Source organism: Mixophyes fleayi, chromosome 10, assembly GCF_038048845.1.
Source record: "Mixophyes fleayi isolate aMixFle1 chromosome 10, aMixFle1.hap1, whole genome shotgun sequence".
NCBI classification, from domain to species: Eukaryota; Metazoa; Chordata; class Amphibia; order Anura; family Limnodynastidae; genus Mixophyes; species Mixophyes fleayi.
In genome coordinates, this window is record NC_134411.1 from 9,538,545 (window position 1) to 9,565,746 (window position 27,202).

At 41.4% G+C, this 27,202-nt stretch overlaps 1 protein-coding gene across 1 annotated transcript in view; it reads left to right on the forward strand.

Annotated features, from left to right (window-relative positions):
* Window positions 1-348: 348 nt before the first annotated feature.
* PNPLA2 (patatin like domain 2, triacylglycerol lipase) overlaps window positions 349-27,202 on the forward strand; it is a 43,010-nt gene continuing 16,156 nt past the window's right edge. Inside the window, exons 1-2 of the mRNA XM_075187837.1 lie at window positions 349-525; window positions 821-1,037. Coding sequence (XP_075043938.1) covers window positions 851-1,037 — 187 coding nt within the window. The 5' untranslated portion in view covers window positions 349-525; window positions 821-850. The remainder of the gene's footprint in view (window positions 526-820; window positions 1,038-27,202) is intronic.

The window sequence follows — 27,202 nt, forward strand, 5'->3', positions numbered from 1 at the left end:
TTACAAGTGTGTCCTTGTAAACGATAAGTGACAGTAAAGTATCTAATAATATTAATATAATTGAGATCTTATTGGAAATATCATTTTTGTGTCCATCTGCATAGATGGGAAAGGAATGTGAACTGATCTATGTAGGACAAAAGTCCCATAACAGCAGTGACCAAGCACACCACATAAAAGTGCTGCCCCCATAGGGAACATTAATAAACCCAGTGCTCTGGGAGGAAAGCTCTGAGTCCTCTAAGCTCCTGCTCCACCCAGATATGAGGGTGTTTCTCTTTCCCGGGCTCCTATTGGTGTGTGAGGTGTTTATCAGCTATGACATCTCCACATGCAGGACACTGATGATTGGCTGCATGGCCTTGTCACGGGAGAAGGCCGTCTATGTAGCAACCCACAATAAAATACCAGGAATTGGGTGGAAAATAAGGTTATATGGACCGGGGACAAGAGGCCATCAGAAGCTGCAGCTAATCCTGGAGTCAGGCTGAGCGCCCAAAGGTAGAAGGAGACAACCCAGACGAGGTATATGTGATACCAGTATAACCAGTGCTGTGGGCAATGGGCAGTGTGCACTACAAGGGAGACGGGCAATATGGATCGATACAGATCGTAGTTGTCCCTATGATTGGGCAGTGTGTGCCGGGGTAATGTGAGCTCCTGGTCTGCGGCATGAGAGCAGTGGGCAGGGAGCGATGCGGCAGGGTCAGGGTGACAGGGTAGGTGCCACTCTCAGCCTGGGCGCTTAGTGTAGTATGAGGGATTGGTGGGTGAGTGGGAGTGTAAAAGTCACTAAGACATGTGGGGTCTTCTCCTGCAGGCAGGATAGAGAGGAGCCGGACTCCCGGACATGTTCCCTCCGGACTCTTCCTGGAACATTTCCTTTGCTGGCTGCGGTTTCCTGGGAATATATCATGTTGGGGTCGCCAGTTGCCTAAAAGAACACGCACCGTTCCTGGTGGAAAATGCCAGAAACATCTATGGAGCCTCTGCTGGTGCTCTCACTGCCACTGCCCTAGTCAGTGGTGCCTGCCTGGGTAAGTGTCCTTATTGGACGTATGTGTCTGTGCTGTGTGATTCCTACGTTGTCTATCTATCTATCTATCTATCTATCTATCTATCTATCTATCCATCTTCTACACAGTATTATCTATCTATCCATCTTCTACACAGTATTATCTATCTATCCATCTTCTACACAGTATTATCTATCTATCCATCCACCTTATACACAGTATTTATCTATCCACCTTCTACACAGTATTTATGTATCTATCTATCCATCTTCTACACAGTATTATCTATCTATCCATCTTCTACACAGTATTATCTATCTATCCATCCACCTTATACACAGTATTTATCTATCCACCTTCTACACAGTATTTATATATCTATCTATCCATCTTCTACACAGTATTATCTATCTATCTATCTATCTATCTATCTATCTATCCATCTTCTACACAGTATTATCTATCTATCCATCTTCTACACAGTATTATCTATCTATCTATCCATCTTCTACACAGTATTATCTATCTATCTATCCATCTTCTACACAGTATTATCTATCTATCCATCTTCTACACAGTATTATCTATCTATCTATCTATCTATCCATCTTCTACACAGTATTATCTATCTATCCATCTTCTACACAGTATTTATCTATCTATCCATCCATCTTCTACACAGTATTTATCTATCCATCTTCTACACAGTATTATCTATCTATCCATCCACCTTATACACAGTATTTATCTATCTATCTATCAATCTTCTACACAGTATTATCTATCTATCTATCCACCTTCTACACAGTATTTATGTATCTATCTATCAATCTTCTACACAGTATTATCTATCTATCAATCTTCTACACAGTATTATCTATCTATCCATCTTCTACACAGTATTATCTATCTATCCATCTTCTACACAGTATTATCTATCTATCTATCCATCTTCTACACAGTATTATCTATCTATCCATCTTCTACACAGTACTATCTATCTATCTTCTACACAGTATTATCTATCTATCTATCTATCCATCTTCTACACAGTATTATCTATCTATCCATCTTCTACACAGTATTATCTATCTATCCATCTTCTACACAGTATTATCTATCTATCCATCTTCTACACAGTATTATCTATCTATCCATCTTCTACACAGTATTATCTATCTATCCATCTTCTACACAGTATTATCTATCTATCCATCTTCTACACAGTATTATCTATCTATCTATCCATCTTCTACACAGTATTATCTATCTATCCATCTTCTACACAGTACTATCTATCTATCTTCTACACAGTATTATCTATCTATCTATCTATCCATCTTCTACACAGTATTATCTATCTATCCATCTTCTACACAGTATTATCTATCTATCCATCTTCTACACAGTATTATCTATCTATCTATCTATCTATCCATCTTCTACACAGTATTATCTATCTATCTATCCATCTTCTACACAGTATTATCTATCTATCTTCTACACAGTATTATCTATCTATCTATCTATCTATCTATCTATCGGGCCTATTTATTGTAGTTTTGTTTCATTAAATTCCCCCAAAAACGGCCCTTTTCTGGGGACCAATGCAAATCTAAGTAATATGCAAATTTATTAACAGTACAACCCACCAGATATCATAGATATCTGCTGCTTTGCATTTTGTGCGAAATACGTATCTGTCCTTTAGATGTCTATGGGGACTTCTCTGTACCGCAATTGAACAAGTATTGAAAATGCGTAATGTACGGCAGCTCATGCGCATACAGCTCAGGCTGATGTACGTTACCATATGTGTAAATTTTCAGGTCTGCGTTGCAGTAGTGGGATCTTCGGATCCCAAACTGCATCTTACTGCTCTCCCCTCCGGTCACTATCGCAGAGTTGGTTACTTTGTGATCGTGACCATAGAAAAAATAGGATAGGGGTCTTTGCAGGAACAGCAGTCTTTCGTGACTGCTGTTCCTTTTGAAGTTTTTTAATAATACCCACAATCTTTCCATCCTTATCTTTGTGGTAATGATTGAAAAGGATTGTGAAAATGCCCTCTAATAAATACGTATCTATCTATCTAATGACATGGGAGCATTCAATTTAAAGTCTTTATCCACAAGAGCCCACAGTCTAACACTTCCATACATAGGATATGTTCCCATATAATATGTTTTCTTTATAAAGTGTCTGAAAGAATAACCCATTTCTTTGTTTGTGTGTATCATGATCTTGTGATTCAATAAATTACAGAGTGGATAGTTATGTTACACATTTCTGTTATGTAAAACATGTAAAACATATTTCAGTGCAGCATATATATAACACAAGAAAAAGACATAACAAAAACATGTCTATGGATCACATTTCATCACACAAATGTAAACAAACAATAGAGGGACGCTCAGACATATTATTATCTTCAAACGTTCATATCACATGACTGACTTTGTAAACAAACATGTTGTTATATGTATATAGATCTGTAGTAGACACCCAGTTGTTTGTGTCACAGTTTAGAATAATGCTGATCAATTTGTTTCATGGGACCTTGCAGGTCTATAAATAGTCTGCAGCCTGGATGCCATTAAAAAGTAATATTATACAATAATATCCAGGCACAAAAAAAAAAAACTTAAAATGTCAGCTGTTTTTGGCATGTGAATGGCAGCAAAAACTTGACTTAGATCAATTTTATAGCTCTCCCTATCTTCACAAGGCACCCATCAGAGTGCCAGGTGGTCTAATAACTAATATATATATATATATATACGGTATATTTACTCATTGACTATGTGTTGTATGACAGACAAAACATAAGCTACTCTGTGACCTTCGGGACTGCTGCGTAAGCAGATCTATATGCAGGCTACATGTGTATATTTGTGTCTTCTCAGCGTCCCACAGTCAGTGCCTTCTGGTTTTTAATATATTGTGAATCACGACCTTGCGAGTATTTTTGTCCTAGTCAGTTATTACACAGGTATTCTTTATAGGTGGGGCTGTGTTGCAGTTTGTTTTATTATAAACATGAATATTTCATTTTTTTTAATTTTTTTTTTACGGTGCACGATTTATAATTTTATCAGTCATCAAACTGCTAAAAAAAATTAGGCTACATAAATTGACATATTTAGACATTATTGGTATATGCTGCTCTGCAAATTATGAATAGCATAAAGGTAGAAATGGTCTATTAACCCATGAATGATATTAGCTGTAATGCGTATAGGAATGCATGAAAACTGCTGATGTCCCATTATCTGATTCCATTTGAAAAGCAATATTGATTTATGTTTAGTAAAGTAAAGACAAAATGGTGATACTATAAACTAGGCCACAATGCTGCACTCTACTAATTGTCCTCCTAGATGTGGAGTCCTATACAAAGTGGTTTGACAAATCATCGTTATCAACATTTATTTATATATCGCCAGCAAATTCCATAGCGCTTTACAATTGGGGGCAAACACAGTAATTAAACAATACTGGGCAGCACAGACATAAAGGCAAATTACGAAATATCCTTTAAAATGACGTTTGATGTATTTATTAAAAATGCTGTGACAGTTTATTGGAACCGGTCTACATAGCACTAAAGACTAATAAAAGTTTATTGCCATCAGTTTACAAAAAGACTAATACAAATCAGACTTTTTGGGTAATGGTTTGTGAAGTGACCTGGTGCCTTTCATATCAGAATTCCCCCGTGTGTACTGCATTGTGTAGGCCAGCATTTTATCCCACTTACTAATCAGTAAGAGTTCTCATTTCAGGTAATGGTGATTTAATTTGACCGATGTGTATTTCATGTAGGTATTGGTTTAGTCCAGTGCATTTTTTGTTACAAAATCTACCAGTCAATCAGTTGAACCCCTAGATTAATGAAATAAATAACACCAACCCTTTGTAAAAAAAATTTCGCAATAGTACCTGCTGTAGCTTTTACATTGTCTCTTCCTGTTAAAAAAAAAATCAAGATTCACTCAAACCACAGTATTAAGTCACATATAATATTGCTGTCATGAAACTGGTTTGCGCTAGTTGTTAAATATAAAAGTCACAAAATGTATTCCGAAACTCCCCCGCATGCCACTCAGATCTCTGCGCATCTCCCCTTATACTTCTGCGCGTCTCCCTCTTCCACCTCTCTGCGCATCTCCCCTTCCACCTCTCTGTGCATCTCCCCTTCCACCTCTCTGTGCGCATCTCCCCTTCCACCTCTCTGTGCGCATCTCCCCTTCCACCTCTCTGTGCGCATCTCCCCTTCCACCTCTCTGCGCATCTCCCCTTCCACCTCTCTGTGCGCATCTCCTCGCAGACCTCTGCGCATCTCCTCTCAGACCTCTGCGCATCTCCTCCCAGACCTCTGCGCATCTCCCCTTCCACCTCTATGCGCATCTCCCCTCAGACCTCTGCGCATCTCCCCTTCCACCTCTCTGCGCATCTCCCCTTCCACCTCTCTGCGCATCTCCCCTTCCACCTCTCTGCGCCTCTCCCCTTCCACCTCTCTGCGCATCTCCCCTTCCACCTCTCTGCGCATCTCCCCTTCCACCTCTCTGCGCATCTCCCCTTCCACCTCTCTGCGCCTCTCCCCTTCCACCTCTCTGCGCCTCTCCCCTTCCACCTCTCTGCGCCTCTCCCCTCAGACCTCTCTGCGCCTCTCCCCTTCCACCTCTCTGCGCATCTCCCCTTCCACCTCTCTGCGCATCTCCTCTCAGACCTCCCGCATCTCCCCTTCCACCTCTCTGCGCCTCTCCCCTTCCACCTCTCTGCGCCTCTCCCCTTCCACCTCTCTGCGCCTCTCCCCTTCCACCTCTCTGCGCCTCTCCCCTTCCACCTCTCTGCGCCTCTCCCCTTCCACCTCTCTGCGCCTCTCCCCTCAGACCTCTCTGCGCCTCTCCCCTTCCACCTCTCTGCGCATCTCCCCTTCCACCTCTCTGCGCATCTCCTCTCAGACCTCCCGCATCTCCCCTTCCACCTCTCTGCGCATCTCCCCTTCCACCTCTCTGCGCCTCTCCCCTTCCACCTCTCTGCGCCTCTCCCCTCAGACCTCTCTGCGCCTCTCCCCTTCCACCTCTCTGCGCCTCTCCCCTTCCACCTCTCTGCGCCTCTCCCCTCAGACCTCTCTGCGCCTCTCCCCTTCCACCTCTCTGCGCCTCTCCCCTCAGACCTCTCTGCGCCTCTCCCCTTCCACCTCTCTGCGCATCTCCCCTTCCACCTCTCTGCGCCTCTCCCCTTCCACCTCTCTGCGCATCTCCCCTTCCACCCCTCTGTGCGCATCTCCCCTTCCACCTCTCTGTGCGCATCTCCCCTTCCACCTCTCTGTGCGCATCTCCCCTTCCACCTCTCTGTGCGCATCTCCCCTTCCACCTCTCTGTGCGCCTCTCCCCTTCCACCTCTCTGCGCATCTCCCCTCAGACCTCTCTGCGCATCTCCCCTCAGACCTCTCTGCGCATCTCCCCTCAGACCTCTCTGCGCCTCTCCCCTTCCACCTCTCTGCGCATCTCCCCTTCCACCTCTCTGCGCCTCTCCCCTCAGACCTCTCTGCGCCTCTCCCCTCAGACCTCTCTGCGCCTCTCCCCTTCCACCTCTCTGCGCATCTCCCCTCAGACCTCTCTGCGCCTCTCCCCTCAGACCTCTCTGCGCCTCTCCCCTCAGACCTCTCTGCGCATCTCCTCTCAGACCTCCCGCATCTCCCCTTACACCTCTCTGCGCCTCTCCCCTTACACCTCTCTGTGCGTCTCCCCTCAGACCTCTCTGCGCATCTCCCCTCAGACCTCTGCGCCTCTCCCCTTCCACCTCTCTGCGCCTCTCCCCTTCCACCTCTCTGCGCATCTCCTCTCAGACCTCCCGCATCTCCCCTTCCACCTCTCTGCGCCTCTCCCCTTACACCTCTCTGTGCGTCTCCCCTCAGACCTCTCTGCGCATCTCCCCTCAGACCTCTGCGCCTCTCCCCTTCCACCTCTCTGTGCCTCTCCCCTTACACACACTCACCTGCACAGCTGGAGGCCCCAGAGGAAGGAGGGTGAGGATGTCGTACTACTATGATTATTATTATTTATTATTAACATTTATATAGCTCCAGCATAGTCGTTAGTGCTTTACAATTAAAAACAAACACAGTAATAAAATGAGACTGAGTATTATACACAGAAAGAGAGGTGAGAGGACCCTGCTCACAAGCTTACAATCTATAATGTTTAATGTTAAATCCAGGGCTGATGATGGAATATATTTTGTATAAATCAGAAGTGAGATAGCTGACACAAGTTGCTGCAGTTAACAGTATACAAGGTCTGTAAATAGCACGGTGCATTTTAAAGTACCACTCTTGTCATCCAATCACATTCTGTGTCTATACTATGAACCAAGCTTTTGGCAATTATTGTCTCTCCAGTTGTTGTGGAACTACAAAATCCACAAGTAATGATGTCTTGGCATCCTGAGGCTTGAAGCTCCACGTGGAGAGCCGCATGGGGAGCCGTCTAAGTCTGATTTAGATCATGATGAACAAAAGGAAGCTGCTGTCTTTAATTGTCTCCTATATTTTTGTTTTTATATATTACTACTAATTCTTTAGCCTTGGATGTTTTCTGGATGTACCGCAGGAAAAAAGTAGATCCCCTGCTATAAAAATGATAAAGCTTATGACCTTTGTCCCTGGTAGAATAACCTGGAACAGCTTGCATAATACATATGTGACATGCTTCAGAAAACTACTGTAACTGCAAAGCATTTATATTAATGGCAAAAAGGCTGCCAGGTCATTGTAGATCTGATAAGACTGGAATTTAGCACATTGGATAACATATTGGCCCTGATTAATCAAGACACACATACTAAGTGCAACCTGCGTTTGTCTTTAAATGCACAAAACTCCGGCATATACACATCAGAATTAAACAAGCTGAGCTGGAGATAGGGGTGCTGATGAATTCTGATGTAGGTCTGCACGAGTCACTGCAGGATACGTCCAATACCTATGTGGAATATACATTTGCATATGAACTCACAGAAAAAACACCCATTAATGTCACCTGTTAATAATATAGGAAATAGTGATTAAACTGTTAAAAAAGTGTTTTTTTTTAAATATATTTTCCATGAAATATATTTATTAGGATGTTCTTAATGTCTACTGAACATAACAGACATTTTTACAGTTGCTTCTGATTGCAAACACATGTTATAGCATGCATACACGACTGTCGCACTAGTAATCGGGACTTAGACTAGCCCTGTAGCTGGAGCAAGAGATACGGCAGAAAAACAAGCAACTGTGAGATGCCCATAGCTTGAATCAGACGTGGCTGCGTGCGCTCAGGTTTACCACGCCCTTACTGTACATTGACTGCGGACAAATGCTCTTTCCTGCACCGTTTCCTCCCAGAAATTGTAAGCAGTAATATGTGTCCTTTGTGTACGAAGATGAATTGAACGCTACTGCGTTTAGTCACGTTTGGTCCAGTTCTGGTCATTCGCAGATCAAATTAGGCATTTACGTTCCTCGATGAATCCAGCCCATTATCATTTATATTTCCTTATTTAATCATTTGAAGAGTCTGCAAAGTTTTAATGAGGCTGAAGGCTGCTGAGTCAGTAATTCAATGAGGCCCACACTGAACCCATGTTACTTCGGGGTTTTACTAGCAGGTGAAACATTGTAACAATCTACCATTTAGAGCTACTTCCTTATCACTGCATGTTGCCCTATTATCTTGTTTGCCACTGTATATTGCCCTGTGACACAACAGAGTAATTGAGGACATACAGTTGCAGACTTTGTACTAAGTTACCGAATGGTATATTCTCCTGAGGAATGTTGTTCCAAAGTACATACAGAAATAACCTTACATTCAGTTTAATTTTGTTTTCTGGTTTGTTTATTTATATAATTTTTATTAAGAAGGGAATATGAGCTGCTGTCAGCAAATGGGTTAATACGTAATTCTTTAGTGATGATATTTATTTGGAAATGATTAGTCACAAGTCACTGTGAGTGCAGAGTGGATGCTGGGCAGATGGGAAGGGTAGCAGGTGGTTAGTGGACGCAGTCACAAATCGCAGCTGTCACCTGCTTGTAAGATAACACTTACAAGCTTTTTCCTTGAAACCAGGTGATGGCCAATGCTAGGAACATTATACAGCCTTCAATGACCATTACCTTTCATCTGTAAAGTGCCATATTCAACAGGGAGGTAATGTACATATATAAAACAGAGATATGCAAGATAGACAAAAAAAAATGCAGGTATACAAGAAAGGGTAGGAAAAGCCCTGCTTGTGAGCTTACAATCTGGTGGTTATTGGATATTCCATAGTAATATCATAATGATCCGAAGAGGCAGATCAATACTTTTTTGGACCTGTTGTGCTGTAAATCAGTGGGTGACATGATGGCACAGTGGTCAGCATTGTTGACTCATGTAGTTATTAGCATTGCTGGAGCCATGGCTTCCATTCTGACCAGGGCCCTACCTCTGTGGCATTCGTATGTTTCCGTGTTTGCGTGATTGTTGGAGTTCACCAGTCCCCGGGATAGAGGGAGATATAGTCCTGAACCAGGAGTCTTGGAAGCTACATTTTATTTTTTTCTGGTACCCGAAATGGAGTATTGTGTGACCTGAGTCTATAGGTTTTCTGATTCAAAATATGGGAGACCTGTATATATCATAATGTAATACTGTAGTATTTATGAGACCCTTAATGACACTTTTAGTGTTGAGATCTGCACCCGCGATACGGATTCATCCAAACCATTGATGGCCTTCTACAATTGCTCTCATTAAGACGTCTCATTACTACAGTGAAAACTCATTACAGCTAAATTAACCACTAATAATGTTGTTCCTAATGGTTTTAATCTAATGAATGCTCATTGTTAATTCCCGCTGTGAAAAAGTGTAGAAAAAAACCCCCATTTTCCTAGTTTTTGGTTTTGTTTCTGTTTTATCACCAGCTGGTATAGTTTGTTTATTCATTGTTGAATTTATGGAGTTTTATAATAAATTTAATATTTTTACATGATTATGTGATAGTAGTTTAATTTAATTTATTATAGGTGTCGGCGCAGCCAGTTTCTCTTGTGCTGTAGTATTTATGAGCTGGGTATTGCCAAAGGTCAGGTGCTTTTGTAATATATGAAGAAATATGGGCAGGAGCAGTGTGTAAATAAAGCTAATAAGTAGATAGGTTCTGATTATTTCTAATAGACATTTTGATTTGTTTTAATCTGTTATGCTGTTTAGATATCTCTGGCGTGGCTCTGCACTCCCATTGCTTTTGTACAGACAAACATCATTTTTCTCAGTTTTTGTTTTCCAAATAGAGGAAGGAAGTAAACTGCAAAGGTAACGCATGCAATATGTTTCTTCTAACCAGTTCCTCCCTTGCTGAACCTTGACACACAAGACATAAAATTGTCAACACAGTGTTAGCAGCCAATATAACGGCTGAGCCATCACTATGCCTGGTACTTTATGCCTTTAATTTTACGTAGTTACCTACTGTACAGCTCCCGGATTAGGGTGAGACCTCCCGGACTCCTGGGAGAGCAGGCAATTCTGTCAGAAGGGGGCTTACAAGTCTGCAGGCTGTGCCCTGAGAGTGCAAATCATGTGTTCAAAACCCGCTCACCTCAGGGAAAGGGAGCGATGCTGACATTAGTATAATCATTTGTCTTGTCACTCCCACTTGATGACATGTAAAGTTAATGGGCCTAAGTCATTAAGGCAAAAAAGGAGTAAATGTTCTCTGGGACAAACCATGTTACAATGCAAGGGGTGCAAATCAGTTTATTATTTTGCACATAAGTTAAATACTGGCTGTTTTTTCATCTAGCACACAAATACTTGATAGCTTTATTATTACACTGAAATTTAAAGTTGATCTAGGACATGTCCTACCCCAACTATGAATCTGTCCCCACATTTTAAATTTACCTCCCCCTTCAATGTAACATGGTTTTGCCCAGGTGCAAATGTTACTCCTTTTTTATGCTTTGCTCTCCTTAATGACTCGGGCCCAATGTGTGTAATGTTTCTTCTAACCATTTCCTGCCTTGCTGAACTTCGACAAACTTCCACATATAATATTTAAAATGCAGCGTAAGCAACCTGTAGGGACCATCCCCATATCACGGCCATAGAACGAGGACGGCTGCCTGCCACTTCCCGCTGAGGGAGTTCTGTTGCCAGGCAACAGATTAGCTTTCTTCGGTCGTCTGAATGCCACCTGAGCAGGCGCAGTAACACGTCCCGTTGCTAGGCAACAGGGGTATTCTGGTCGTCTGTCAGAGTATCAGATCCTGCTTCCAGCGTTCCATGTTTTGTGTTTCTACTATTGACCTCCTGTTTGACCCGGCTTGTTCTGTGACCATTCTTCTGGATCCTGATTCGGTTTGCTTGATCTCCTGGTTTGACTTCGGCTACTCTGACCTTTCCTGGATCTCCCTCGCTACTGCATTGTCCTATTGGCTTGACCCGGATTGACCTGACCACCCGCATCACTACTACACCCATCCTGGAGAACCGCGACCTGCACACCCTTTGCAGCGAAGTACAAACCTCCTTGCCGGGGTCCCTGGTGAATACCGGGGGTGAGTTAGATTCCGTGCCTCCTTGTACAGTTGTTCCAACACCAGTTAGTAGCTCCATCCAATTCACAGTCCTGACATAACCAATTTGCAGGCTGAACTACCACTCCATTAATTCACTAGGAACTAGTGACACCACTGAGAGCAACAATGTGAATTGATAGAGTACATTATAATTGCTACAGTCTGCCTCTGCAGTGTGATGTTACCATGTGATCTCTAATCCTCTAATGTATATAATACATAGTTGCTTACTCTCTAGGAATGTCCGGCAGACTCCTAGATTAGGCCTCATCTTGGAGATTGGATGACAGGAGTGGTACAGACCTCCTGGACTCTGGGGGCAATACTCAAGAAATAGGGCTTACTGGCCTTCATGACATTCAGCACTGTGCCGTACGAACTCAAAACGCATGTTTAAGCCTCATCCACCTCAGTGATCTAAATGGGCAGATGTGTGATGCAGAAATGACATAATCCTAAACCTGCCCTGCACACTTGATGACATGAATATACTAATAGTCACCCCAAGCTCTTCTTTTAATGCCTCGTCTCCGCATCTCCCGGAAGCAAGTATGATTTAATAAAGTGTTACATTGATGATATATTCAATGTTAACAAATACACATATGTTTTTGGAGGCAAACATTATGGAAGCTGTTTATTCCATGTGAAAGCTTCTCAAGTACATTGCATTATAATTTTAAGTTGTCTCTGAGGAAATTGCATGGTAGCAATGAAACACATAAGACGTGTCTTAAGCTATTTCACAATTGAACGAGTTCGGTTTTTACTGATATTACACAATAATTTGAATACTGCTCAGTGTCTCTGCGATGGGGTCATCGTAGATTTACAATTGCCAATCCCAATAACAATGGTGGGGAGCCTTATATATAGCTCCACAGGGATCAGGAGAAGAAGGTGCCTCATACAGCTTGCGCTACCTGCTAATCCATGCGGGTCTAGGACCTGCTAACAGAACTGAGCCTGCACAGGTGATCGATCGTGTGACAGATTGGAGGGCTCACCATTTGAGGAGCTACATTTCTCGCTTTTTTTTTTTTTTTCTTTCTTTTCCTCGTTATCTTTCAGTCAATTTTTGAAATCCAATTTAGCATCTTTATTCAGTTACTCACTGCTGTGAACCAGGCCACGCTGCGGGGAGACAGTCAGCAGGGTCAGCAGACAGGCTGGTACCAGGACTACTGCAGGACTCAACAAGCCTCCCAGACTACAGTGCAGAGCAGCAGCTGCAGGGGCACAGATTTCCAGGCCACTTCTTCTGATTTGTATATGCTCATTTAAAATTCTTAATAGATCATAGTATGACAGTTGTTTTAATATTGTTTAGACTTTTGGTATAATACATTGTGTATACTACAGTATTCACAAATCTTTTTTTGTCCTTGTACTACACTATTTGGGGTAGCTCCCGAGTGCCGTTGCATAGCTTCCTCTCTTTTTCATAATTTTAAGGGGCGCCTCACTGGATATGCCTGACTGCCTTTCTGTATTACCCCAATCACGCCTAAACAGGAGAGGTTTATATCTATACAGTAACTTCCAAGTCATTTTCTTGTGTGTGTACACAGCCCACTCTGATACATCACATGATTATACCGCATTAATTGTTTGCTGGAAGACCTAATTCTGGGTACACACTACAGATTTTTCAGCTGATTATAGGGCCAAACACCTGTAAACCAACTGTTCCATATCGCAGTAGTGTGCACACTTACACAATGACCGATAGTCATTCCAAAGTACCGATCGTCAGTTCACTTGGTTGGTCGTTAAAACTAATAATCTTATTCCAACCGCCTTCCGATCCTGCAGTGAGTATGCACTCACGATCATAATCTCCTTACAGTTTTACAGAGTCGTGGTCTTTTCAGCCAATGCCGGCAATGAACATGTCCCGGTGACTAAATGTAGAGAGTGCTGTAGATGGAATAATTCGTCAGTTCGTTCTGAGACTGAATATTTTGTTAGAGTCACAGAAGCTAATGATATTTGTAATGACATATGGATAGCTATAACAAGGTGGTTAATCAGTGTGACAGGAATGAATGCACATTGTGTTGTCAATCTCTAAATAACTACAGGGCCAGATGAAGAGCACAGAACTGAAGGTAAACTGTGTACGTAGGTATCAGCAGACCAGTTGGACAAATTGGCCGAATGTTTTTGTAGTGTGTACCCAGCCGTATAGAGAGATCCAACACACTGTCATATGGAAGCTTATCCACTCTCACCAGTATAACAATAGGACAGAGACCTGCAGGTTTATAATATGGCTGTATCTGTGAGCAAGGTAAATGCTGGTCAGTAAACTCACATAACTCCTGTGTGTGCCCTCCCCGTTCTGTAGGTGCTGTATGACAAGACTGACGACTCTGGTTTTCTTAAAAATTATCAGCAGTGCTGCAGCAACACATGTGACCTATTCAGATAACTGTAAGCTCCTCCTCTGCTGTGTTAGTTAATTGTTAATTTCAGTCCTATATTTTCAATAGACCATAAAAAGTAAAATAAGCATTAGATTTGACAGAATTAATTAAATACCAGTGTGTGCTGGTTCTCTCCTTCCCCTCCGTTCTGTATTTCATCCCATGGAGACTGCATGGTCAGGTGCTTGCTTATATACACCTCTGGCAACGGGTCTGATTGAAACACCTCAATTCAATAATTAACAGGTGTGGCCAAATACTTTTGTCCATATAGTGTATGTGTGTGTGTGTGTGTGTGTGTGTGTGTGTGTATATATATGTATATATATGTATATGTATATATATATATATATATATATATATATATATATATATATATATATAGCTAACCGTGTGATATGATTTGTAATCAGATATAGGACACTTGATACCCTTCTTACAATCATAGCACAATTCTGTCTTCCCTTATGTAGCACATAGCAAAAAAAAAAAACCCGAAAACAAATACAGAGAATTGCATTCATAACAAGAATCAGGAGCAGCTCAAATGTAAACTACCGCAATCCCAAATCATATTATACATTAAAGTTATAGTGTACATCAAAACCATGTAAAAAACTGCTGACTGTAGGCCCCAAACCAAAAATCACACACGTACTAAGAAACACAAACATGGGCGTTGTCTGATACCCACTTGAGTTTGCTCTCATCTACGAGTGTTCTTCAATCATTCCACAGTTCTGAATCACAAAACTTCTTCTCTATCAGAGTATTTGCCAACTATGTCTTACGTCAAACAGAATATCCAAGTTATTCCACCACATAGCTATACCTAAATATGACCCCCTGTCAGTGCTTCATACAGCACAGGCTGCTCCCATGAACTTATGCTGAAACTTTATCCACCTCAGGACATGTGGCTGATCTGCCAGGTAATCCAGAATGTATTTTGTGCCTGGTACAGTTAGGTCATTGATGCCCTCAGGGGCATCTCAATGAAATAAAGCAGCTAGTATGGGCAAGGTTACTATTTACTTGATTGGTTTGCACTTAATGTCCCCAAGTAACAAATATGTGAAGCAAGACACTGCTACTGGATTTACTTACCAAAACCGGGTGTATTATGAATAATAAAAATGTAATTGTTTTTTTTTTTTTTTATAAATGTATGAGAAACCTATATAATTACTGTGTGTCAGATTGTGTCCCATGTTGTACCTCATGCTGTACTGTATGATACTGTGAGGAAATAACCGGAGTGACAGAACTTGCCTTGGGTAGAAGAGGCAACTGTGTGGCACATCGAGGTGTGAGGCACAGGACGAGTCCTTATCATTCTTGGTCTCACAAGAAACAACTTATTCCCTCGTCATGCACTATCAGATTCATTTTTTGCCTTACTGCACACATATGCTTATAAACATAGTCCTACAACCTAACTATGTAGACACCCCATTATAACAACACATTTAGTTTGACAACTTTGATTTCTACTGGAATTGTGTCATGATTACATTTAAAGAGTAAGTAAAGCCACTGTTTAACATTAATGTATAACAAATATATACAATGATATATATGCAGTGTTTATTCTTAACCATAGTTGCCTACTCTCCCCCGGAATGTCCGGGAGACTCCAGAATTTCTGGGAGTCCACCTGGACTCCCTGGAGGGCAGGACAACTTCCCAGATCCTGGCAGCTCGGTAAGGTAAAATGAGGGGGCGGGGCCACGATGACGTGTGAATTGCGTAACTAAGCTCTGCCCCCTGCTGTTATAGGTCAACAATCGCTATGGCCGTTTAGGGGGCGGGGTCAATAACACGGTTCTCCGAGCCCCGACCCCACACGCCCACCTGCCCCTCGAACCTCCAGGAAAGCTAATGCCAAGAGTTGGCAAGTATGTTCTTAGCTATATTTGATCACCCTGTTGTCTTCACTGTGTAGAAAAGAGTGGACTGGGAGGGACCAGTGATGTCACAGCAACCTATTGGGGACCTTAAGTAAAATACATTTTTGAAGCCCTTCTGACAGTCATTTAGAGGAATTTTTACTTTATGGTGCACACATTGAAATAACAGAACAACCGTATTTATATAATACTCCTTTTTTATGCTTTGCTCTCATTAATGACTCAGGCCCATAGACTTTATAGCAACATTATCATATAACATTACTTTCTTCTAAGTAAATGAGAGTAGTCCCATGCATGAGCCATTGCCAGTAAGGCTAAGCAGGTATTAAACTGTTTCCATGATCATTTGGGCAATTACAGTGACAGCTGGCAGCTCAGTAGTGACACAGTGAAATAAGGTGCGTTTAGTTGTTGGTATCACAGTGAGAGCATAAGGGAACCGTATTCTCCGTATGGAGTTTAATAAGCATCATGCCATGTGCACAGGGGCGGATCCAGAAGTTAATTGTACCGGGGGCGATTTAGGGGGGGGGGGGGGGGGATTTAGCCCCGCCCCCTTTTTGACACCTAAGGCTGCTGACGGCTGCACACTATGTGCAGATCCGTTCAGCAGAGAGAGTTAGGGAGAGAGTCCTGCCCGGCTGCTCTGATTGTGTCAATCAGAGCAGTTGGGCAGGACTCTCTCCCTAACTCTCTCTGCTGAACGGATCTGCACATAGTGTGCAGCCGCCGGCAGCAAGCCCCTGCCAGGGGGGGGGGGCGATCGCCCCCCCCCCTGGATCCGCCACTGCATGTGCACATATGCTGTAACCCAGTACCCATCCAGATTCCATGCCCTATATGATTCATTGCACATAGTAAATCCATCAGACAGTACATAACACTGTGACTATAAAGTTGTAATATAAGGTCTGTGGTAACTGTGACTGGACACAGAGGGCTATGTGGCCAGGACTCAGGATATATATGTATAGGAGTGTTTCAGCGCTGCTGACTGTAGTCACATAGATGTGTCATACAATAAAGCAATACACATATGAACACAAGAACTAATAATCAACCTTCCGTCAATCTTATCTTCTTAACACCATATATACATGAATAAAGTATTCAAAAAATACTTATGTTTTAGGGGTAGATCCGTAGGTCACCTCATTCAGATCTCTCCTCCATTATATAGTGACATACCATGAAAAATATAAAAACATGACATAGTATGATACTGTAACCACAAATAAAGTTATGTAGTGAAAATGGGGTTAATCAACTTCAATCCAAAGGTGTCTTCTTATGTGAATCCACTGACCAGATACAAAATATATAAGTGACTTATACGTGTTAAACGTGTTCCATATAATGTGATTTATCTGATGTCTTCACCCAACTCCTTAAGTGATAACACTTACAAGATAAAAAGAAATAGTAGGCCTGGATTCAAGTTCTTTTTAAGATCCTCCATAGAAATAATCAAAGTTTGTCTCCCAAATGGATATTTCTAGTATTGAAAATAGAGAAAAAAACGGATCTAGTGTGATACCGTTGACCACAAAATTTATTGCACATGCATAGCATAAGCAAAAAAGATAAAATGACATAAAAATAATAAAATCTGGACCATAGGATTATGAGGGTCCCTACCAGATATCAGTGGATAAACAGCTTGTCTCCCCGGGGTCCACTTCTCTGGTTATTTTGAGATGGTATAGATGGGGTCCTCATAAATTTCAGGTCCAGTAGCCATATTTTCCAACGCGTTTCAACCTGTCAATGTAGGTCTTTTTCAAGGATAGGGCAGGTGTAAAATGAAATGCTCTCTTTTATACAGGAAGTTGCCATAATTGTAGTTCAAAGGTCACATTTGAACTTCATCAATCATGTTACAGGACTCAGGATCTGCCTCAGTATGATGAGAGGTGGCTCGTAGCAGCTGTATATACCAGACACACCTACCACATACTTGCCAACTTCTGCTAGTTGGTGTTTGGGAGCTGCCGGGGAAGGTGACGCAATGACGCAAATGCGGCATTTTACAGCAGGGCCAAATGCCGCGATTCCCGGAGAATCTCTGTATTTGGACCTATTTCTTCCCACTTCTGTAGGAAGTGGGCAGATGCGGGAGACTGCTATACACTCCCGGGAGTCCGGGAGACATACCCGGAAACCGGGAGTCTCCCGGACATTCCGGGAAGTTTCGGGAGAGTTGGTTACTATGATCTACCAACCAACTATTGATTTTTTTTCCAGATCATGAGTCACCACTTACTGATTTTCTCCCAGATCATTAGCACACATCTATTGATTCTATCCAAGTTCATGAGAACCCCCCTCCCTGTTGATTTTCTCCTAGATCATGAGCCCCCCATCAATCTTCACTGCTTACCTGCAGCGCTTGCCCAGAATTAGATCCCACTAGGACACTGTTCTGCAGGTGTAGGAGGGGCTTCAGCTGTCTATAAGGTAATGGGAAAGTAGTACTTTACTTTTTAACAGAGCCGCAGTGGAATGTCGGGTTAACACTGAGCAATGCACTTTGCCTCCAAGCTTCATATCTGAACATTCCAATTTTGATGTTTAGTGGTCCTTTTAGGAGTCACAAGGACAGTCCTCATAGAAAACAGAGCATAGGACACACCTTATATGAATGGAATAAAGATTTAAGATATAAATAGTTATGTGGAGTAAGAAAGGAATTACAGAGAAGTCACAGATCCTGAGGGAAGGGGGTGGCTCTAAGTCAGCCTGTGCCTTCTGTCACTGTGCCTGGCTTTCTACGTCCATTAAAGCAGCTCAGAATGTTTTGTTGTGACAGAGCGGGTGACCCTGTGATGTTATTGGCAGAGGGTAACACATGCGTGTGGTAGCACGTGAATATTTCTTTCACCCTGAATTCAGTGATAAGAACACAATGTCTAGAACATGCAGTGTTTACACTCTTGACAGAACAGCATAAGAAAGAAAATTTAACGCCTATTATGCTACATACCACACACTGAATTTATTCTTATTCTTTTACAGCAGTAGACAACTATTTAAATAGTAAAATATAGAGAAAATGTATTAAGAGAAAAATAAATCATAAACCAGGTATACTAAACATCAAAACATGTGTTTCCCTTCTGGATTACTCCAGTATTTTGGGGGGTTCTCCAGGACTCCCGGGAAAGTAGGCTACTCTTTTGGATGCACCTCTGCTTCGTCTGGGCCTTGATGACGCAGTTCACGTTTGCCTGGCCCCACCCCCTGCGGCTTGATGATGCAATTGCTTCATTGCGCATCACGCCACCCACACTTACCCTTTGGACCTCCCTTCACAGAGATCCCAAAAAGTAGTCAAGTATTTTCTTGTACTACATTCCTCATTGATTACATTTTGTAATCTACTTAAAAGAGCAGCTTAGATTTGGGTGAGATATGTAAAATAACATTGGTGGGTTCTGTGATGCCTAATGGTCTAAGCTGGAGGACCTGTAACCGGGACAGGACTTTGTAAACTCCTAGAAGCGTTGTCATCATCATCATCATCTATTTTTTTATTTATATAGCGCCACTAATTCCGCAGCGTTGTACAGAGAACTCACTCACATCAGTCCCTGCCCCCATGGAGCTTACAGTCTAAATTCCCTAGCACAGACACGCAGACCGACAGAGAGAGTAAGGTCAATTTTTTTATATCGGCCAATTAACCAGTATGTTTTTGGAGTGTGGAAGGAAACCGGAGCACCCGGAGGAAACCCACACAAACACGAGGAGAACATACAAACTCCACACAGATAAGGCCATGGTCGGGAATCGAGCTCATGACCCCAGTGCTGTGAGGCAGAAGTGCTAACCACTAGGATACTGTGCTGCCCCATGAGCTTCCTATTAATCTGCTAGTGGTTTGAAAAATAAAGCCCACTTCTAAGGTGAAAATAATGATTTTGGTAGGAAATGAAGAGGAATTGTTTTATTTGATTATTTGCTGTAATGGACAACTTCTTCTTATGTATGCGCTTGAGCTTGTGTTATGAAACAGATGTAATATGCCATCAATGCAGCTTGGGCACACGTTTCTTCTACTCTGTCGCTCTAAGGAGAAAACATGTTTTAGTATAATTTTTATGAAAAATACAGATATGTGTTTCTATAATGAATCTTATTTATTTATATACATACATTTTGTGTTGGCTTTCTAAAGGTGTCATAACAGTTTTTGGTCTCTTGTAATAATACAGAAGTTACATAGAGAATACTGCCATGTATTTGTGAAAATGTCCCACAGTCAGTGACTTAAATAATAGTAAGTTGTCCTCTTGGCGGCAGTGTGAGCTTCAACAGAACAAAGGAGTTCTACTACTAGACAAGCGTCATTGCTGTGAATGTATAGAGCACAGTACCTATGTATCTGCAGTGAGAGTCAGAAACCTTTTTGCTACTTGGCTTATATAAGGCACAGTGCAGTTATCATGTGTACGCTTCCTTGTTTCTGTTTGATCGTTTGGGTTATGTTCACATCCTTTTTTTACAACATTCCTGAGGTAGGCGGTAGGGAGAAGTTTAATAAACAACACAAATCAAATGAGCAGTGCTAGTCATATTTCTGCTATCTCACTATCGGCATTCTGTATCATGGGGCCAAATATTTGGTAAATGGACATGCCGTACTATGTGCCTTTATTTATTCCAGTATTGGATAACAACATACTTGCCAACTCTCCCGGAATGTCCGGGAGACTCCCGCATTTCGCGTGAGTCTCACGGACTCCTGGGAGAGTGGGGCAATCTCCCGGATCTGCCCACTTCCTAGTGAAGTGGGCAAAATTAGGTCCACCCACTGCTGTAAAATGACGCGTCATTAAGTCACAGGGCGGGACGCAAATTTTTAGAGCCCCGCCCCCATCACGCCCACCTCCCCCGGGAGGCTCCCGGAAGCCAGCTTTAGAAAGTTGGCAAGTATAGATAACAAACATGGAGCACCAGAACGTTGGTGAGTACCCCATGTGGCTTCTACCTTCACAGTTAACCAGCAGCACTTCAGCAGTAAGGCGGAAGTTGTATTATAGGATAGATTTACTATATTTGACCGTAAGCTGGTATAGAAATAGGACAGGCTTTCCCTACTGTGAGGGCTGCAAATCTGGATTATGGACTTTAGAATCATAATGGACCTTTTATGCAGAGCTTTAAACTTGGACTTGTCGTGATGAATTTCCATGTTCTGATTCAGTAATTCATCAAAGGGCTGCTATGTAAGCGTCATTCTCCTTTTGTAGAGGCTTATTTGATTAACTCATCAAAAAACATTTTTAATTATGATAAATATTAAGCTGTATTATACATTCTTACACTGCTGCAGTTCAACTGTTACTCTTATCAAGATTTGTAAAATGAATATTTCTGAAATTTGCAATGTATTTGATTAAAGATATGCATTTTTTTTAACTATAATTGTTTTGCTGATAGTCATGGCCAAAAGTTTTGAGAATGACACAAATATTGTTTTTCACATAGTTTGCTGCTTAAGTGTTTTTAGACCTTTTTGTCAGATGTTGCTATTATGATCTACTGAAGTAAAATTTCAAGCATTTCATAAGTGTCAAAGGCTTTTATTGACAATTACATTAAGTTTATGCAAAGAGTCAATATTTGCAGTGTTGATCCTTCTTTTTGAAGACCTCTGCAATTCGCCCTGGCATGCTGTCAATCAACTTCTGGGCCACATACTGACTGAGAGGTCTTCAAAAAGAAGGGTCAACACTGCAGATATTGACTCTTTGCATAAACTTAATGTAATTGTCAATAAAAGACTTTGACACTTATGAAATGCTTGTAATTGTACTTCAGTATACCATAGCAACATCTAACAAAAGGACTAAAAACACTGAAGCAGCAAACTTTGTGAAAAACATTACTTGTGTCATTCTCAAAAGTTTTGGCCATAACTGTACATAGTATATCTGTGGAGTGCAGTACCTTCTTCTAGAGCAGTGTTCCTCAAACCTAGTCCTCAGGACCCATAACTGTGCATGTTTTCCAGGTTACAAGGGAAATAATGATACTACCTGTGGATCTGTTACAATGTGTCAGTCAGTAATGAATATATCTGTGCTAAAGCAAGGAGATCTGGGAAACATGCACTGTTAGGGGTCCTGAGGACCAAGTTTAAGAAACACTGTTCTAGACTGCCTATGTCTCTGTAGTAATTGCTGTGTATGAGGAAGCATTTGGAAGACCTTTCTATAGACGACAGTAGAAACACAATACCGTATATTATTGAATTAAGTGATGGGAGTTATAATCTTTTTAAAGGGAAACTCTTTGTTTTTTGTTATGTAAAAAAAATATATTAAACTTTAGAAATTCCTTTGTTTTAGAAAAAATTACAAAAGAGAGAGAGTTGTTTACAAGGATACTTATATTAAGAACTATGGGCCTGATTCATTAAGGATCTTGGGCCTGATTCATTAAGGATCTTAACTTGAGAAACTTCTTATTTCAGTCTCCTGGACAAAACCATGGTACAATGCAAGGGGTGCAAATTAGTTTTCTGTTTTGCACATAAGTTAAATACTGCCTGTTTTTTCATGTAGCACACAAATATCAACTTTGAATTTCAGTGTACAAATAAGCTATCTAGTATTTGTGTGTTACATGAAAAAACAGTCAGTATTTAACTTATGTGCAAAACAGAAAACTAATTTGCACCCCTTGCATTGTAACATGGTTTTGTCCAGGAGACTTAAATAAGAAGTTTCTTAAGTTAAGATCCTTAATGAATCAGGCCCTATATCTAGTAGCTCACATGTGGTGTTCTAGGTCTGTCCCTGCATGTACATAATAGAGGCAACTTGTCGCTAGCTGTTGTGGAACTACATGTCCAAGCATGCCACTATTACGTCTTGTTATATTAAAGCTGGAGTGTAGTGTAAGGCTGGTGTATACACTGCCACAGTAGTGAAAGTTACACACTCCATTGGTTATATATAGATTGCTTCTGGCACACGGCCATCAAATTCAGGGACTTCTTAGAAATATGTTTCCTAGAAGTGTTTATGGAACACAGCATATCACGTAGAAGGGGACCTTTGCCTCACATAGAACTACGCTTTATTGCATTACTTGTTTGCATTGTGCATAGTAAAATGATGTGAGCATGTTTATACATTTTTATATACTGATAACAAAAATGTTTTGCTTCTATAAAATTGTGCTCTGTACTCTCATTGATTTCTGATAGTTATGTGCGTTTTTGTGCTCTTGAACGACCGTGTTCTTGATGATCGCTGAAATTGTGGTTTCATATAGTATTTCAGTATGGTTTTATGGTATGTTTGTACTGCTTGCAGTAGTGGTGTGTGTGTGTGTGTGTGTGTGTGTGTTATTACACACCTGGTCCTCCTGTAACGCACATGATGGGCTATACAACAATTAAGACCTGACTCATCAAGGCACGCATTCTGAGCGCTCAGTATGATACGCAATATTTAGGTTTTGCGCTCGCCCAAATTCAGTATGGCACAGATCGCAAGATTCGTGTGCTTTTGAAATCGGGGGCAGGTCTGATGTGCTCTACTACAACAGACGCAGCAGGATACGTCCAATACTTATGTGGATTATAAATTCGTCCCAAGAAAGCGCAGGAAAAATAAAAAAAATCTTGCATTTTTTGTTATCTGATAATAATAATAATAAAGGCATTAATGTTAAAACAGTAATAAAATGTGTTAGTCTCCCCCCCCCCCGCCATATGCAATACATTTATTAGAATGTTGCTAATTTCTACTGAGCATAAAATACATAATTACAGTTGCTTCTGAGTGCAAACACATGTTATAGCATGCATAGGAGACTGTCATCACCACTGATCAGGACTTAGACTAGCCCTTTAACTGGAGCAAGAGATATGCAGAAGAACACCGACGCACAGAGCTGGATTCAGACGTGTTCGGACGCCGTTGCACGCGCTTCAATTTGGCACGCCCCTGCTGTATATTCACTATGCCAAACGCCCCTTCCCCACCCAGTTCACTCCCCGAAATTGTAGGCTGTAGTAAGTGTCCTTTGCGCTCGTTGGTGCACGGAACAGGGCTGCGTTGCGGCTGTATCTCCCGGTTCTGAGCATGTGCAGAGTGATTGTGCGTATGAATATCGTCAGATACGTGTCTTGGTGAATCTGGCCCTTGGTGTTTATACCCCCCTTGTTACAATGAGTAAGTTGTACTGTACAGCAAAGCTGGATATTTATATACACCGATCGTGTTGCTGTTGTCCGGTATGAAAGTACAGGGTGAATGTTATTTGGGTTTTTACAATGTATCTCAGTGTATAATCCTCAGATCCTTTTCCCACCACACAGACTAGTACTGAATGCTGCCTGCCCTTTACTCATACATGGAGCTCCGCCAGTTCACTGCCACAACACAGCTGATTGTATTTGTGGCTGAACGATTAAGACCCTGGTTTAAAATACAGTATTAACTCGTTCACGTCTAACTGATATAGATGATGACTTGTGGTTAGCTCAGCTCATGTAACAAAGGACACATGTAAACTATATCTACTGCGTTGTATTAGTTCCCAGACCCAGTCGCAAGTTTTACTATTTTGCCTCATTAGACTAGACTTGCTGCAGTAATGTGTTAAAACTAATTGTAGATTAACTTCAATCATGTGTATTTCAAATGTGTCTGAATTTAGATTGCATGCACAGGGGTGTATTCACTTTCCACTTGTAGTGGATGTGCATATGAATGGCCGCCTGTACATGCCTGCGAATACCTACTCTGATACCCTAGTCTTGTATATAAGATGGTGGGATACCACCGATAAAGTGTTAAATAATGCATGCTACAGATCAGTATGTCATCCATCGTGGACCAGCAGCCCATATGTTTTTGGTTGTGGACAATGCCAGTGACATGTAAAGGAAAAAAATTCAATTAGCACAGTGATCTAGCCTAAGGTAACCCACTATGGACAGGGCCAGGGGGCATATGCCCCACTGCACCCCGGCCCAGCTAGCCCCTTGTGGTGGGGTCAGGGAAGGACACACTATTAGTGCCAATGCTAAATGGTAAATAGAGCAGGACACATCACAAATGCTCCCAACTACAAGTACAAGTGGGCATGGGGTCATGGGGTCACCGGAACATCATATATGTATATATAATTTTTTTTTAGTCCTTTTCTGGTGTCTTGCAGTAATTGATTAGACAGTAATACCTGTTACATGTTGAGGAAACAACTGCTTACTTACTCTCAGACCATTATAGTGTTGGTTTGTCTGAGGAATGAGGCAGAGATTATCTAAATGCTGTTTACTACTGAGATGTTGGAAGTGCAGTTTATATATCTTTACTCCGTAACTTTCAACTTGCACTTAGGGGTAAATTTATCAAGCTGTGGGTTTGAAAAACTAGAGATGTTGCCTATAGCAACCAATCAGATTCTAGCTGTCATTTTGTAGAATGTACCAAATAAATGATAACTAGAATCTGATTGGTTGCTATAGGAACATCTCCACTTTTTCAAACCCACAGCTTGATAAATTTACCCCTAAGTGCAATTTATACTTTAATTTACTTCATTTTTAATCTGCACTTGATCTGTTGGACATTTCTACCATCCAGCGCTCACCATACTACGTAAATGCCTTTCTTATAAAACACCTCAGGGTCAGCTTGTTTAAATTAGAAACATTTCTGTCATATTACCTAGAGATGAAGGTACATACAGTAGGATACAGAGGAAAGATATCAGAGATATGCGACACCAAATATGTGCCAAGTAACTAAGCATATGATTTACAGCCTTGCGTGCAGCATTGCAGCTTTGACCACATGATAATTATTGTGGATGACAGCCACACGTTTTTCACAGAGATAGCTAGATGCCCTGCTGTCTTCCAGCCTAGTCTCCTACAAACAAGTCCAGGCCTGTTGTACAATATCACAAGGTCTACCAGGACAAACCTGCTCGGTAATACCTCATAGCTTCCCAGTCACTGCACAATACACTCTCATATCACATTGTGCAGTAATATAGGGGTGTATAATTATATGGACACACTGCCATTAAGTATACTGTAGTTTTACTTGTCTAGACATATATATATATATATAAATTTGGCTGTATATGTATGTGACAAATAAAAAATAAATATATATATTTATTTATTTGTCACATACATATACAGATAGAGATATAGATATATATATATATATATATATATATATATATATATATATATATATATATATATGACAGCAGAGTAAGTATAAAGAAGAGGCTGATACCCAGCATGAGCACGAAGCCGTCACAGATGCGTTAAAGAACATTCTCTCCCTAGAGAAAAAAAATAGTAATATTGTGTAAAAGTTCCTGACAATAACATGCGGCACCAGAGCTGGGAGGATCAGTATTGTCACGTTTACAGGAAATTCTATTTATTAATTCAGAATTTACTTTAGTAGTAAGTTAAACACTATTGCGGCATTATCTGGCAGTGGCGCACGCAGGGGGGGTTTCTGGGTCTCCAGAAACCCCTCCCCTCCGCTAAAAAAGTGTCCTATAAAGCGGCACTGTACTATACAGCAGCCGCGGACGCTTCTTTGACAGCGCCGCGGCTGCTGTATAGTACAGTGCGGCCTAAACGGAGCTGCTGCGCGGGCGCATGCGCGGCAGCTCTCTCGTTTTTGTTTTTTTTCTTTCGGCGGAGGGGAACACCCCCCCCCTAAAAATGCTCCGTGCGCCCCTGATCTGGCTGACAGAAATAACCATTATCTTGCATAGAGCTGCTTGCATGCTTGCACACAAAGGATTGCATTCTGAAAGACGGGGATATAAAGCAGTGTTATACTTAGAGAGAGAGAGGTCTGAATGCATCCAAAATGTTAAAATCGTACCCCAAAGCTTAGGTCAAAGTGTTGTCATTCAGTGGGTAAATTAGATCTGTGTTGGGAAAAAAATAATACTGTTTATGATCTTATTTAGAAAATGATTTATATGACTTAACTGTACGTTACTGTTTTAATATATTAAAAATGTCGGATTTTATTATTTACAGTGAGTGAGGCGGTTGCATTTACACATAGGTACACATATCCATTCGCCGTTTTATTTTAAAATAGGTTTATGATTGATAATACTTCATTGGCCTAAATTTTGGGCCACCATTTTAATATTTTGGCAAAATGTATATACCTCTATTTAATAAGAGTACAGTTTATTTTT